The following is a 12,925-nucleotide window of genomic DNA, read 5'->3' as shown; positions in this document are numbered from 1 at the left end:
ATGGTCTCAGACCCTGGGGGAGCCGTTTGCTGGTCTTTCCGGTACTCTGCTATAGGGGATTTTTACAGTTTACCTCTGATTATATTCTGACTTCTCTTTATTCCACGTTCTTGGGAATGTTAACTGCAGACATGGTTCAAAGGCATCCAAGGCCCCGAAGGACTTCAGGCCCCAGGGCTGTCGGGTCAGGGATAGCTGGGCCCAGACAGGAGGCAGATGTGGTGTCCTCAGTCCCAGCTGGACATGTCACTTCTGCCTACCTGCTGCCCTAAGCTCCACTGGCTCCTCTGCTGTTCCCTTCCCGTTTCCCTGCAGGCGCTGCTGGGGCCACCCTGCTGACATGGCCTGAGTCAGACTGGCTGGTAGCTTCCTGTTGCCCTCGGAGCCCCGATGAAGTCCATGGCAGCATTTTATAAAACAAATGGGGGTGTGTTTCACATTTAGAGTCCTGGGTGGCACATATGGTTAAGTACTTGACTACTGACCGAAAGGTTGGTGGTTCAAACCCATCCAGAGGCACCTCAGAAGAAGGGCCTGGCACTCTGCTTCTGCAAGGCCACAGCCATGGAAACCCTGTGGAGCAGTTCTACTCTGACACATGGGGTCGCCATGAGTCAGGGTTGACTCGATAACAACTGGTGTTGTGTTTTTTTTTGTTCGTTTGTTTTCAGTCACTGGTTAAGTTGATTGAATTGCTACATGTTTGTTAGTGTAAAGCTGCTTACTGTCCTTTCTTAGCAAGGGCTGCTCTTTATCCTGAGATTAGGCTTTTTCGATATATTTTTTTAATTTTAGGGTTAAAATGTTTTTCATAAACGACAGTGATAATAGATGGTAGTTGTTTTTGACCCTTGTTTACTGGCAAAATAGGAAGTTAGCAACGCTTGTCTAAAAAGGTGTTACAGTTCTATCGATGCAAATGCTTGGGGACTTTTGGTCCGTGTCAGGACTGGAGTATTGTAGAACCTGGACTGGACTTTGGAGGGCCCAGTCCTCAATTCAGTTTGTGGCCCTGTTACGTGCTTGCGTCTCGGGATGCCTATTGCAGGGCACGCTGGTTTGTAGTCACGGCAGCCTGGAGGACTTGCGCAGGCCCGTTCTTGCCCTGCCCTGTCCCCAGACTGTAGCCACAGTTCTTCCTCTTGTCTGCTTACGCCTCCTGAGATGGCAGGTGAGAGGGGCTGAGGACTCCACGGGCCTGCCAGTCTGGAGGCAGGGCTTGGTCTGTCTTGCCAACCAGAGCCCTTTTTTTGTTTTCTTTTTTTTAGGGCCCCTGTTTTAGCTTGAAGTTGTGTACAGTCTCATCTGTCACACATCATTGTTATTTAAATGTAAGCATAATGCTTGAATTATGTTCTTTTCGATGAAATCAGTGTTCTGGGAAGATGTGCCCATGTATCATGTGCATTTGTGGTCCTGGTCCCTCTCCTGTGGCATCCATGGGAGGTGTAGTACCCTCCTCCTTGGAGCAGCGTGGATATAGATGCGGCTGTAACAGGCCTGCTTATCACAGCCAGGCTAGAAAGGCTGGTGGGGTCAGTGAAGGACAGAATTAGGACTCCCTAAATATCAACAGGTGAGGATTGAAATAAGAGAAGATGTGATAGGGTTAAAGAAGGCATGGACTGGACCTGCAAAGAGCACAAGTGAGGGGAACGGCGAAGATGCCTTTCCTCTCACCTGGATTGCTTGTCTTTGGCCACTGTGGACATTTTGGGCTGGATGATTTTCGCTTGTAGGACTTGCCTGTGCACCGTGGGAGGTTGAGCAGCATCCCTGGCTTCTACCCCTGGTGTGCCGGTAGCACCCTCTCCCCAGTCATGACAATCAAAAATGTCTCCAGACACTGCCAAATGTGCCCTAGAGGGACAGTAGACAGTATTGGCCCTCTTGAGAACCACTACTGTAGCCCAGGGCTTAAACTTCAATGTGAGTATGGAGCCCTGGTGGTGCAGTGGTTAAGTGTTCAGCTGCTAACCAAAAGGTTGGCAGTTTGAATCCACCAGCCGCTTCTTGGGAATGCTATGGGGCAGTTCTGCTGTGTCCTACAGGGTGGCTGTAAGTTGGAATCGACTCGACGGCAACAGGTTAGGTTTTTTCTTTGTATGAACTACCTGGGAATGTTTAGAAAGAAGATTCCGATTGAGTAGGTCTGGGTGTGGCTCAAGAGTCCGCGTTTCTAAGTGCCTGGACTATGCCATGCTGCTGGACCAGCAGAGCTCCAGCTGTTGAAGACGCAGCCCTTTACACCCAGGGATGCCCTGTTTACCCACACCTCTGCAGGAGGCGGAATTCTGAGCCGGTCCCCAGGTTCTAGGCCCATGGTGCGCACACCTCTTGCAGCTTACCATGCTAATGGGGTGCTGCTGTGGGGGAATTTTGCAGGTACTAAGATCTCAAATCAATGGACCTTAAGGTCAGGAGGTGATCTGGGTGGGCCTGGCCTGACCCCATGGGCCCTCCAGTCTGGGTCTACAGGTTGGGCAGAGAGGTCTGAGAAATTCAAGGCAGGCAAGGGATTCGGCTTGAGTGAGGTTCTCAGTTGCTGGCTTTGGAGAGGGAGTGGAGACTTGGGAATGAGTGTAGGAGGGCTCTAGGACCAGCAGTGGCCCCGGCTGGCAGTCAGCAGGGTCACAGGATCTCAGTCTCGTAGCCATGGGAACTGGATTCTGCTACAACCCGGTGGTCTCGGAGGGGGACGTGGAGTTCCAGTGGGCTGCAACCCAGCCGAGACCTTGGTTTCAGCCTGCGAGGCCCTGTGGGTGGGCTTCTCACTTCAGAACTGTCAGCCAGCCTCGGGTGGTGTTCACGCTACTCCATGTGTGTAGTGTGTTACCTGGCATCAGAAAATAAATGTGCCCTCTCTCCCCAAACAGGCGTACACACACTCATCTTGAAACACGTCCTCCTCTGCCCATCCTTGTTAATGTCTCCTCTTTCCCGACTGGGGCCCTAGACATTTCTTTCCTGCACCTGAGGCACACTGCTGGCCTGCTGGGGAGGGTGCTCAGTGGTGTGGGTTGAGTTGAGCTGGGGCCATGGCTGATGCAGCTGGTGAAGTTCTCTCTCTTGTTTTCCTGGACCCACCCAGCTGGAGGAGCGAGCCGAGCAGATCCGCTCCCAGTCTCACCTCATCCAGGTGGAGCGGGAGAAGATGCAGATGGAGCTGAGCCACAAGCGGGCCCGTGTAGAGCTGGAGCGCGCGGCCACCACCAGTGCCCGGAACTACGAGGTGGGTGCAGGTGGTCCCCCTGGGCGGGGAGAGGTGGGAGCCCCACCAGCTTGAAGCCTCGGTGTGTCAAGTCTGGGGCACTGGGCATTCTGTCTGAGGCTAGCAGTGAGGGGGGCAGGAACCAGAGTGCAGACCTGGCAGAGATCGTGGGCAGCAGGGCCCGGGCTGTGTCCTGCTCAGCTGGTCAGAGGGCTTCGGAGGAGAGAGCCCTATCTCAGCAGTGGCTTTCTTTGCTCTGGGCTTGCCCAGGGCCAGCAGGGGATACGCGGCCTCCCTGTCACTTGGGGAGGGATGAGGTTTTCCCTAGCATGTGGTTGCCCTATTTCCCTGGCTTTGCTCAGCAGCACTTTGCTAGGGTTTCCGCTAAGTGCAGATTAGCTGTGGACGTGGTGCTGAGGTTCAAGCACTGGATGGCAGCCTCTGCCCTTCCTCCCTGCTTCTCCCTGAGGGTGGGTGTCTGGCCTGCTTTGGCCTCACCGTGGCTTATCTGCATTTTCTGTCTTAGCCTCTTAGGGCTGCTGTCACAGAAATACACAAGGGGTGGCTTTAAAAAGCAGAATTTATTTTTTCACAGTGTAGGAGGCTGGGAGCCTGAATTCAGGGTGTGGCTCCAGGGGAAGGCCCTTCCTTGTCTATTTCAGCTTCTAGTAGCTTCCAGCAATCCTTGGCATTCCTGGGCTCGTAGATGCCTGTCTGCTGCCTGCCTTCCTCTTCCCCCGTGTGTGTCTCTGAGCACCTCCTGGTGCCCAAGTGGAATAGGAGCTGAGTGATGGGTCATCATAGCAGGGGTCTGCAGGCCTTTTCATGGGGAAACTCGAGGGCTCTAGGCAACGGAGCTGAGTCCCGGGTCCCCTGGTGAGCCTGAGCCCCCCCCTCAAAGAGACCTCTCTGTACCTCCCCAGAGACACAGCTGAGTGGGGCCCAGGCGTCATTCGGACCCAGCTTTCAAATTGTTCCCTGGAGTCCTGGGCATCGATAATGGTTTTTTAGGGGCTGCCATTTGGCAGTGGGTGGATAGGACAAGCGGTGGGGAACCAGCTCCTCTTACCTGGAATCCATCAGCTGTTGAGTCTCTGGGGGTCGAGGGCTGAGGGCTGAGGGCGTGCCCGAGCTACCCGTCTGCACTGGGAGCTGGATTGCGAGGAGAACCACCAACCAGGGCACTGTGCTAGCAAAGCACCTTGTCACGGCATCCCCGAGGGTCCCTTGTTTTGTGTCTCTGAGGATCGCGGCATCCCTGAGGGTCCCAGTGTCCCTGAGGCTCCCCTCTGCAGGACTTCCTGCTGCTCTGAGGCTGCACGTCCCTCTGACCGGGTCAGCCTCTGTGTCTGTGCTTTTATTGAGCCCTGCGTGGTTTGGGGCTGCAGGGCTATGAGTAGGTGGCATAAGTCCTTCTGAGTGAGGCCAGCTCTAGGAGTGACGAGAGGCTCTTGAAGAGGCTTCTCCAGGCCAACACACAGGCCGCCTGTCACAGGACTGACCGCGCTTGACCCTGGGACTCTATCTCCTGCTTTGTAGTTCCTGTGTTCCCAGGCGAGGGGTTTTTGGAGTCAGAGGTCTGTGCATGAGACCTAGTTCTGCCCCTTCTGCACCGGCCGAGCAGTCCTGCACAGCCAGATGGCTTTGAGTCCCCATGAGGTGTGTAACTTGGGGGAGGCCTGGGCCCTGGCATGGACAGCAGGAAGTTCCTGTCTGTGCCCCACCCTGCCTGGGCATCTGCTTATCGGGGCACTGACACGGGTTAGTGATGGCAGGCCCAATGAGGGCATCTGCTGGGGCTGCAGAAGCGCAGATGCTCTTTCCAGGGTCGACCCTAGGTTTTCAGCTTTCTGTGCTGGTCCCCTCCCTGCAAGAGACCACCCTGCAAGCAGATGTGCAATGCTTCTTGGGGTTGTCTGTGCCGAGTACCCGCCCAGAGCCCCCAGGCCTCTCAGCACGAGGGGCGGGCCCCTGCAGTAAGGGTACTGGCATGGACACAGGAGTACTGCTTCCCCCGCACCCTGAAGTACCCCAACTTCTGTCCTGGGTCTGCACTGGTTTGGCTAGTGGATCTGAGGCTGCCCTCTCCAGCCATGGTCCTTGCCCTGGGAAGGCTGGTGGCAGCCCCCTGCTCTGATGGGAGTGAGGATCCACCTTGGGGCACCTCTCACACTATGTCTTGTCCTCCTGACAGCGCGAGGTTGACCGCAACCAGGAGCTACTGACACGTATCCGGCAACTGCAAGAGCACGAGGCTGAGGCAGCGGAGAAGATGAAGGAGCAGCTGGAGCGCAACCGGGCATGCCGGCAGAACTTGGATGCTGCCAACAAGAAACTGCGGGAGAAGGAGGACAGCCTGGCCGAGGCCAGCGAGGTGAGGCTACCACCTTTCTGGGCGGCCGCTTCCCAGGCCTGAGAGCCATTGTCAGAGAAGATCGTTCACACCAAATTCCACCACTCTAGGTAGCCCCGTGACGTTTTCACTTCCTCAAGGTGCTTCCCACGTGCACACCAACACTGAGGCATCGTCGTCGTCGTAGTAACAATACTAACTGCCCATTCTGTGGTTTTCAGTTAATAAGCTGAGCACTTTTTTGGTCTTTGTAATTCTGATTTTTAGCGGTTGGCTAATCAATCGTTATTTTCAAATAGTTTTTCATGTGCACACACATACCTGTGTGATCTCTCTCTCTCTCAGCTATCTTCACCTTTTTGCTTTTGCTGAATTATTTGAACAAATCCCTGGGTTTTGGGTTGTGGGGTCACTAGTTATAGCTACCTCTGTGGCGTTTGCTGTCAGTGGTTGTATTGTGCCGCTAGCCTCTGTGGAGTATTCTAGTTTCACGTTAGCGTTGCCTGCAGTGGACAGTGGTGTTTTTATAACACTTGTCATTTCAGGAGATGTAAGTAGGTGCCTCTAGATTTGCACTGCTTTTGTTTTAGCAAAGTCTGTTAGCGCCTGCTGGCATCAGAGTACCTTAGAAACAGCGCATACGCTAGCGGTAGTTCTCACCGTCTCTACCTACCGAAGGCTGTATGGATTCTAGAAGAAGAGCCCTATGCTGACGCTGGTGGAGCCTGGACTGTTCTGATCTTTCCTGTCCCGTTTCTGTGGTGTTCAGGATCGCAGGTGCTGGAGGGAGAAGCTGTCGGGAGGGCGTGGGGATGGCAGATCATTGGTATTCCGTCTCTGCTGGCTTCTCTCTGCTTGAGGGATCTCGGGAAGCAGCTCCAGGTTACTTTTGCCTCAGCAGCGCTGGAGAGCGTGTTAAGGTTGCTCCTACATCTGTCTTCTGAAGTGATGCTGGCAGGAGAGGAGTGGGGTGGGCTTCCAGAGGACTCCCACACGTGCCCCTTCTGAGTCTGACAGTGCTGCCTGTCCCCGGCCCTGTGGCCTTGGCTGTGGTGGGGGCAGATGTGGGTGACTTGCCCCGTGGTGGGGCCTTGTAGCTCAGTGGAGGCTGCTAAGTCTGCACTTAGTTCAGTGAAAAGCAGAGGAGAGTGAAACACTGGACACATGCGGTGAATGCTACCCAGCAAGGGGAAGGCCACAGCCAGGTGGGACGGAGCCCTGGATGTGGCTGCTTTTACCTTTCAGGTCTCAGTGTAAACGTCCCTTCCTGGGCACTGGGTCTGAAGTTGTAGCCCCCCGCAACCGCGTTCTTTTTACCCACCACTCCACTCCCCACAGGCGCCTTCATTCACAGCATGCTCCCCTTTGACACGCTCTTGTCTGTGATCTGCTCATTGGTGATTGTTGGATGCCCCTACGTGTCCTTGTACCCAACAGAGCGCTGGTGCCCAGGGTGTGTCTGTTGAGCACAGTAAGATGGCTTGAAAGACAGATTCTCTTGTTAGATACAGTTTTAATGCCTCTGGTTTTTTCTGATTCCCTGTTGTAATGAGCAGACCATGCGTGTTCCCAGGTGGACAGCGGAGCCCCCCAGCATCACCCCCAGAAGACCTGGGGGACAGTAGGGAGGTATTTCGGTGGACCGTTGGTGGGTAAGCTTCTTGTGGGCAGGTGAACAAGTGCCATGGGCTCTTGTCTCCCCAGACTGGGATCACCGAGTGTCCCTTCCTGTGGCAACTTGGTCCCAGTCTGTCTCTTGCCCTCAGCTTGCTGACGATCCCTGGGGGTTGGCGTCAGGCTCCTTGAGGCTGACAAGGGAACGTTTGCATTTATTCCTCTCCATGGCGTCTGTCTGGGGACTGGCTTTTCACACCGGTCCAGCCAGCATGCACTCTTCCTGGGTGAGGGTTCTCAGGAGGAGCTGGTGAGGGTGGGTCAGAACCAGGGAAGGTGGTTCTGACATGCCGGTGGTGGTCCCAGGCCCTTGCTGTCTGGGGGATTCCTTGTCTCCAGGACAGCTTCCTGGTTCTTTGTGTCCTTTCTTGACCTCCCCGCCCTCTTCTGTGTAATGCCATGTTCTGGTAGTTTGCAGCCTAGCTGCTGGCCTAGGGCTCTTCAGTTCCCAGGGTGGCTTTCAGCTCCTCCCCTCTGGGTGGCTTTCAGAGTTTAATCCTGAGGACAGCCTCAGGCCCCACTTCCCAGTTCTAGAGCGTTCCCTGCTGCCATCTATAGTAACATTTTTAGCAAATAGCTGGGAGGGTGCCATGGTGGGGGGTGAGAAGGAGTTGTAGGCTGAGAGAGGGTGCAGGTATGAGACAGAACAGGCTCTGTGAAGGCTCTAGGCTCCTGGCTGTGTGTTCAGCCTTCCTGGCTGGTGGTCCCTTTGCCCCTGCAGCTCCTCCTCAGCAGGATGGCCTTTGCCAGGGCCTGGCTGTGCCCGAGACTCTCCCTAGCAGCTCTGGGAGCAGGAGGCTCTGGGCGAGGTGCTCTTCTGAGTGTGGGCTGAAGGAGGGGCCTGCAGGGCGGTCTGTCTTGTTGGCCTTATTCTGGGGATGGGAGGGGACAGGTGACAGGCGCAGTCTCTGCCTCCTGCTCTGAGTCTGGGAGAGCCTCCCTCCACTCAGGTGTGCGAGGCCATGTAGGCCTGGCCTCTGAGCAGCTGACGAGGCACTCACGTGCTGTGTCCCATCTTACTTTAGACCATTAGCACGTTGAAGGGCAGGATCTCAGAGCTGCAGTGGAGCACGATGAACCAGGAGATGCAGGTGAAGGGCCTGGAGTCCGAGAAGCAGGAGCTGAAGGAGCAGCTGGATGCACAGCACAGGTGAGTGTGGGGCTGGAGGACAAGCAAACCCTGGGCGGTGGGCCGCCATCTGGTGAGGGCTTCCATAGTGAGGGTTAGACTTGAGCTGGACCCCTGGAGGATGAGGGGGACCCTGGGTGGGCAGGCAGGCTGTGGTGGGAAAGGACCCTCCAGGCAGAGGGGGCACAGGAGTATGGGAGCAGGTGTGTCCGGGAGTTGTGGGCACGCTGGGAAGGGGCCACCCAGGGGTGCTCTCTGATTTCTGTCCTGACAGGGTGAGTAGGCACGGGTGACGTTAGCGGATGTGGTCTTAGTGTTGTGGCCGCCCAGTGGAGTTAGGGAGGCTGGTTGGGCAGAGGGAGGCCCTGTATGTGTCTCCCACTGAGCAAGCACTGGGTCATGTGTACCCATGGGGATGAAGAAAGTGGTGTGGTTAGGCAGCTGGACAGGAATTTGCGGGTGATCCAGGCTGCCCCCCAGATGAGGAGACTGAGGTCACGGGGCTGGTGGGAGAGAGCACAGGGTCCTGGGGTGCTTCTATGGTGGGAAAGAGTGCATGTGTGTATGCGAGTGATTGTGAGTATACGTGTGTGTGTGTATGCATGTGAGGGTATGTGAGCCTATGTGTGTGTGTTTCTGTGCATATGTGCATGTTTGAACCTCTGTGTCTCTATATGTATACGTATGTCTTTCAGTATGTATGCGTTTGTATGTCTTGGTACGTGTACATGTGTGCGTGGCTGTGATTGTGAGTGTATGTGTGGGTACCTGTGTGTTTGTATGTCTGTGTATGTATTTCTGTGTGGGTCTTGTACGTATGTGACTGTGTGAGCGTGTACGTGTATATCTATGTGTGTATTTGTGTGTATATCCGTATCTGCGTGTCTGTAGCTGCGTGTGTATCTGTGTTTATGTCTGTGTGTGTGCATGTGTGTATGTGCATGTGTGTGAGCATACGTATGTGTGTCTGTGTGTGTATCTATGTATGTGTATACATACACGTGTGCATGTACACGCTGGAAGGCCTCAAGGTGAGGGAACTTGTTGGCTTCACCTCACACCTGCTTCGGCACACAATGTTCTATTCTTTCGACAGAAAATGGCAGGAGGCGAATCAGAAGATCCAGGATCTGCAGGCCAGCCAGGAAGTGAGAGTGGATCATGAGCAGAAGATCAAGGTGAGGGCTCACTTCCATCCTGGGCGTGTCCTGTGCACATGCCCGCAGGGTCTCATCCTCCTGCACGGCGTGTGTCTGAGCTGGACGCGTGTCCTGTGCACATCCCCGTAGGGTCTCAGCCTCCTGCGCTACGTGTGTCTAAGCTGGGCGCATGTGCTGTGCACATCCCAGCAGAGTCTTGGCCTCTTGCACTGCCTGTGTCTGAGCTGGGCATGTGTCCTTTGCACATCCCTGAGAGTCTCAGCCTCCTGCACTGTGTGCGTCGGAGATGGGCATGTGTCCTGTGCACATCCCAGCAGGGTCTTGGCCTCCTGCACTGTGTGTTTGAGTTGGGCGTGTGCCCTGTGCACATCCCTTAGTCTCGGCCTCCTGCACTGCCTGTGTCTGAGCTGGGTGTGCACTGCACAGTGTCATCTGTGGGTGCTTGGCTGCCCGTGATAACTGTAGCCGCTTAACTGGACTCAGTGGTTTCCTCTGTGTGCTGGGCCCTGTGCCGGGGGTAGGGGTGCCATGGGGAAGGAGAGAGACCTGGGTCTGCTCCTGGAGCACAAGCTCTCATGGGGAAGACAAGCAGCTAACAAACATGTAGATAGAGAAGTACAAAGAGTGTGTGAAGACGGCAGGGCAGGCTCAGAGAGGGTGCATGCCAGCCCAGCATCACTGCCAGTGTGATGGAACCACCTCCAGACTGGTCAGTGCGTCTCCAGAGTCCAGGTTCTATCACTGCAGGGGTGCTGCCGGACGGCGACATGGGGTCCTGTTGACTTTAGAATGCATTCCACGCACATCTGTTCCATCTTGTCCCCCTATCTCCACCCTGTGCCATGGGCCTCAGGGCCACAGACCTCCCCTGCCCTGTCTGTGTACTTGCTGTTCTGTTTGGCTGGAGTGCTTACGGCACTGTCCCCTCCCCATCACTGAGCCTCCTACCCTCCTCCTGTGGCCCTGGTGCCCTGCTGTGCATCTGTGTGCCTGGATGGTCTCATGTCTCTTCTCTGAGACAGAGCCCCCACCCTCCTGCGGCCCTCCTGCCCTACTGTGTGTCTATGTGCCTGGATGGTCTCGTGGCCCTTCCCTACGACCAAGCCTTGACTGACAGAGCCACATCTGTCTCCTGCCTCCTCTGTCCCGACATGGCCCAGTGCCTGCCTACAAGGCCTCTGGAGATGCTTGGCGAGTGCCTGCCTGGCTTGGTCTTGGCCTTACCCCTAGCAACCTGTTTCCTCCGCCTGGTCAGTGACTTGTTGCTGATGGGTGCCAGCTATCTCCCATTAGGCACCAGAGGACAAGATATTATCCAGAAAACTCTCCTTGCTGCTGGGACAGACATGGTGGTCACACATGTACACTAGAACAGCCCAGGCACAGGGTTAGAATGAAGCGTGGGCTGTTCACTGACGCGTGGGTTCAGGGATCTGTGTGAGTGGCCGACAGAAGCCAGGCCCTGCCCTGGACGCCCTCCCTGAGGCAGGGCAGCCACATACACAGCTCTCAGCGAGGCACGGGAGGGCTCTGCTGGCTGTGTGTGCGAGCGTGCGCACAGGAGCTAGCCTGTTACAGTCAGGAAGGGCTTCCTAGAGGGGGGCTGTGGTGGGGGGCATGCACAGAGAAGCACGTGGAGGGTTCAGGATGAGTTGGGTCAGTCAGAGAAACGTTCTGGTGATGGGATCCTCCTCTCCTCTCCGGCTGTGACCAGGACTTGGAGCAGAAGCTATGCCTTCAGGAGCAGGATGCTGCTGTGGTGAAGAACATGAAGTCAGAGCTGGTGCGGCTCCCCAAAGTGGAGCGGGAGCTGAGGCAGCTGCGGGAGGAGAATGTTCGCCTGCGGTGAGGAGCCTGGGGGGCTGTCTGGGGAGGGTTTAGGGGTATGTGGGTGTGGAAGCTCTGGGCCGTGGGGTGTCCCCAGGGGTCAGGGAGGCTCTGGGGTGCAGGGGCCTCTGAGGGGTGGGGCATATCTGGGGTGCAGGGGCCTCTGAGGGGCAGGGGCTCTCCAGGAGGCAGGGCCTCTGAGCGGGGGCAGAGATCTCTAGGGCACAGGGGCCTCCAAGAGGCAGGGGGTCTCTCGGGAGAAAGGAGTCCCAGGGCCAAGGGCCCTGCCATGTCAGCACCTCCTGGCCTTGGGGAGTGGCGTCCTAGGCTGACAGCCTGAAATGCAGCCCTGTGGGCAGGGACCTGTCCTTGGGTCCAGGGAGCCCATCCTTCTTGGAGTCTGAGCTGCAGCCCTGTGGGTAGGGGGCCTGTCCGCCTCGGCCCAGGTGCTGGCTGTGCCCACTGCCTGCACCAATGGGCCCCAGGGTACATGGCTGTCTGAGTGACCTTGTTTTGTCCCCCACCTGCCAGGGAGGTGAGAGAGACCCACGGGCTGCTCCAGGAGGAGGTGGAAGGGCTGCAGAGGCGGCTGGGGCGGCAGGAGAAGCTGCAGGAGGAGCTGGTCGGCCTGGAGCTGGAGAAGGAGGTGAGGCCCTGTCAGGGAGCTGTCCTGCAGGGTGCCCCCTGCTTGGCCGTGCTCATGCTCTGGGCGGTCCTGGGACGTTCCGATTGTATGGTCCAGCTATTCACTTAACGTGTGGAAGCCAGTGTGGGGTGTGACAGGCAAAATAACACCCCAGAGACGCCCACTTCCCTGTTCCCAGAGCCTGTGAACATGTTGGGTTATGTGGCAAAGGGAATGAAGGTCACTGGTCCACTGATGATCCTGGATTATCAGATGGGCCCTCATCACAGGGCCGTTCCTGTTAGAGACGGAGCCAGGAGAGGGGTCAGGGTGAGACAACGGGAGCAACATTCACCTTGTCGTTCCTGGCTCTGAAGTGGAGGAAGGGCCACGAGCCAGGAATGTGGGCAGATTCTAGTAGATAGTAAGGGCAAGGAAACGGGTTCTCCCCTAGATCCTCTGTGAAGGAATCAGCCCTGCCGGCAGCACCTGGGTTTTAGCCCAGGGAGACCCATTTTGAGTTTCTGACCTCTAGAGCTGTAAGATAAGAAGCCATCGAGTTTGTGGTAATCTGTTAATGGCAGCGTAGGCAGGTGGTATAGGTGGGAGTTAGAGAGGGAATGGTGTGTTACTCCCTGAGAAGCAGCACCACCCACAGAAGCGAGTGGGAACCTGTGCTGGGCTGCTTCTCGCCATGTCTGCCACCTACAGTGGCCTTTGGTGGGAAAAGGATGTCAGCCCTGGGACTGTCTCCAAGGTCACCTTGCTGGATGGGTAGGAAGACCGAGGCTCTGGAGGCCAGCGCTCTTGCCGAGCACACAGCCAGTGTGTGTTTCATCGTGGACCAGAACTAAGGCCTCGGCTGCTGGTGCCGGGGTCTTTTGTCCTACCGTGTGCCCTCCCATGGCGTAAACCATGTCTCTATCACCCAAAAGCTCTTGCAGAC

General features: G+C 56.3%; 1 protein-coding gene across 3 annotated transcripts in view; it reads left to right on the top strand.

The window, feature by feature from the left end:
• Positions 1 to 12,925, top strand: part of MAD1L1 (mitotic arrest deficient 1 like 1) — a 448,177-nt gene that overhangs the window by 4,016 nt on the left and 431,236 nt on the right. For all 3 annotated transcript variants that reach the window (XM_049904706.1, XM_049904707.1, XM_049904708.1), the window contains 6 exons: positions 3,092 to 3,232; positions 5,406 to 5,585; positions 8,264 to 8,388; positions 9,464 to 9,545; positions 11,242 to 11,372; positions 11,886 to 12,000. In XM_049904706.1, coding sequence (XP_049760663.1) covers positions 3,092 to 3,232; positions 5,406 to 5,585; positions 8,264 to 8,388; positions 9,464 to 9,545; positions 11,242 to 11,372; positions 11,886 to 12,000 — 774 coding nt within the window. The remainder of the gene's footprint in view (positions 1 to 3,091; positions 3,233 to 5,405; positions 5,586 to 8,263; positions 8,389 to 9,463; positions 9,546 to 11,241; positions 11,373 to 11,885; positions 12,001 to 12,925) is intronic.

Source organism: Elephas maximus, chromosome 12 (genome assembly GCF_024166365.1).
Source record: "Elephas maximus indicus isolate mEleMax1 chromosome 12, mEleMax1 primary haplotype, whole genome shotgun sequence".
In the NCBI taxonomy this organism is placed as follows: Eukaryota; Metazoa; Chordata; class Mammalia; order Proboscidea; family Elephantidae; genus Elephas; species Elephas maximus.
Note: the sequence above shows the minus strand (reverse complement) of the source record. Positions and strands in the feature narration are given on the sequence as shown.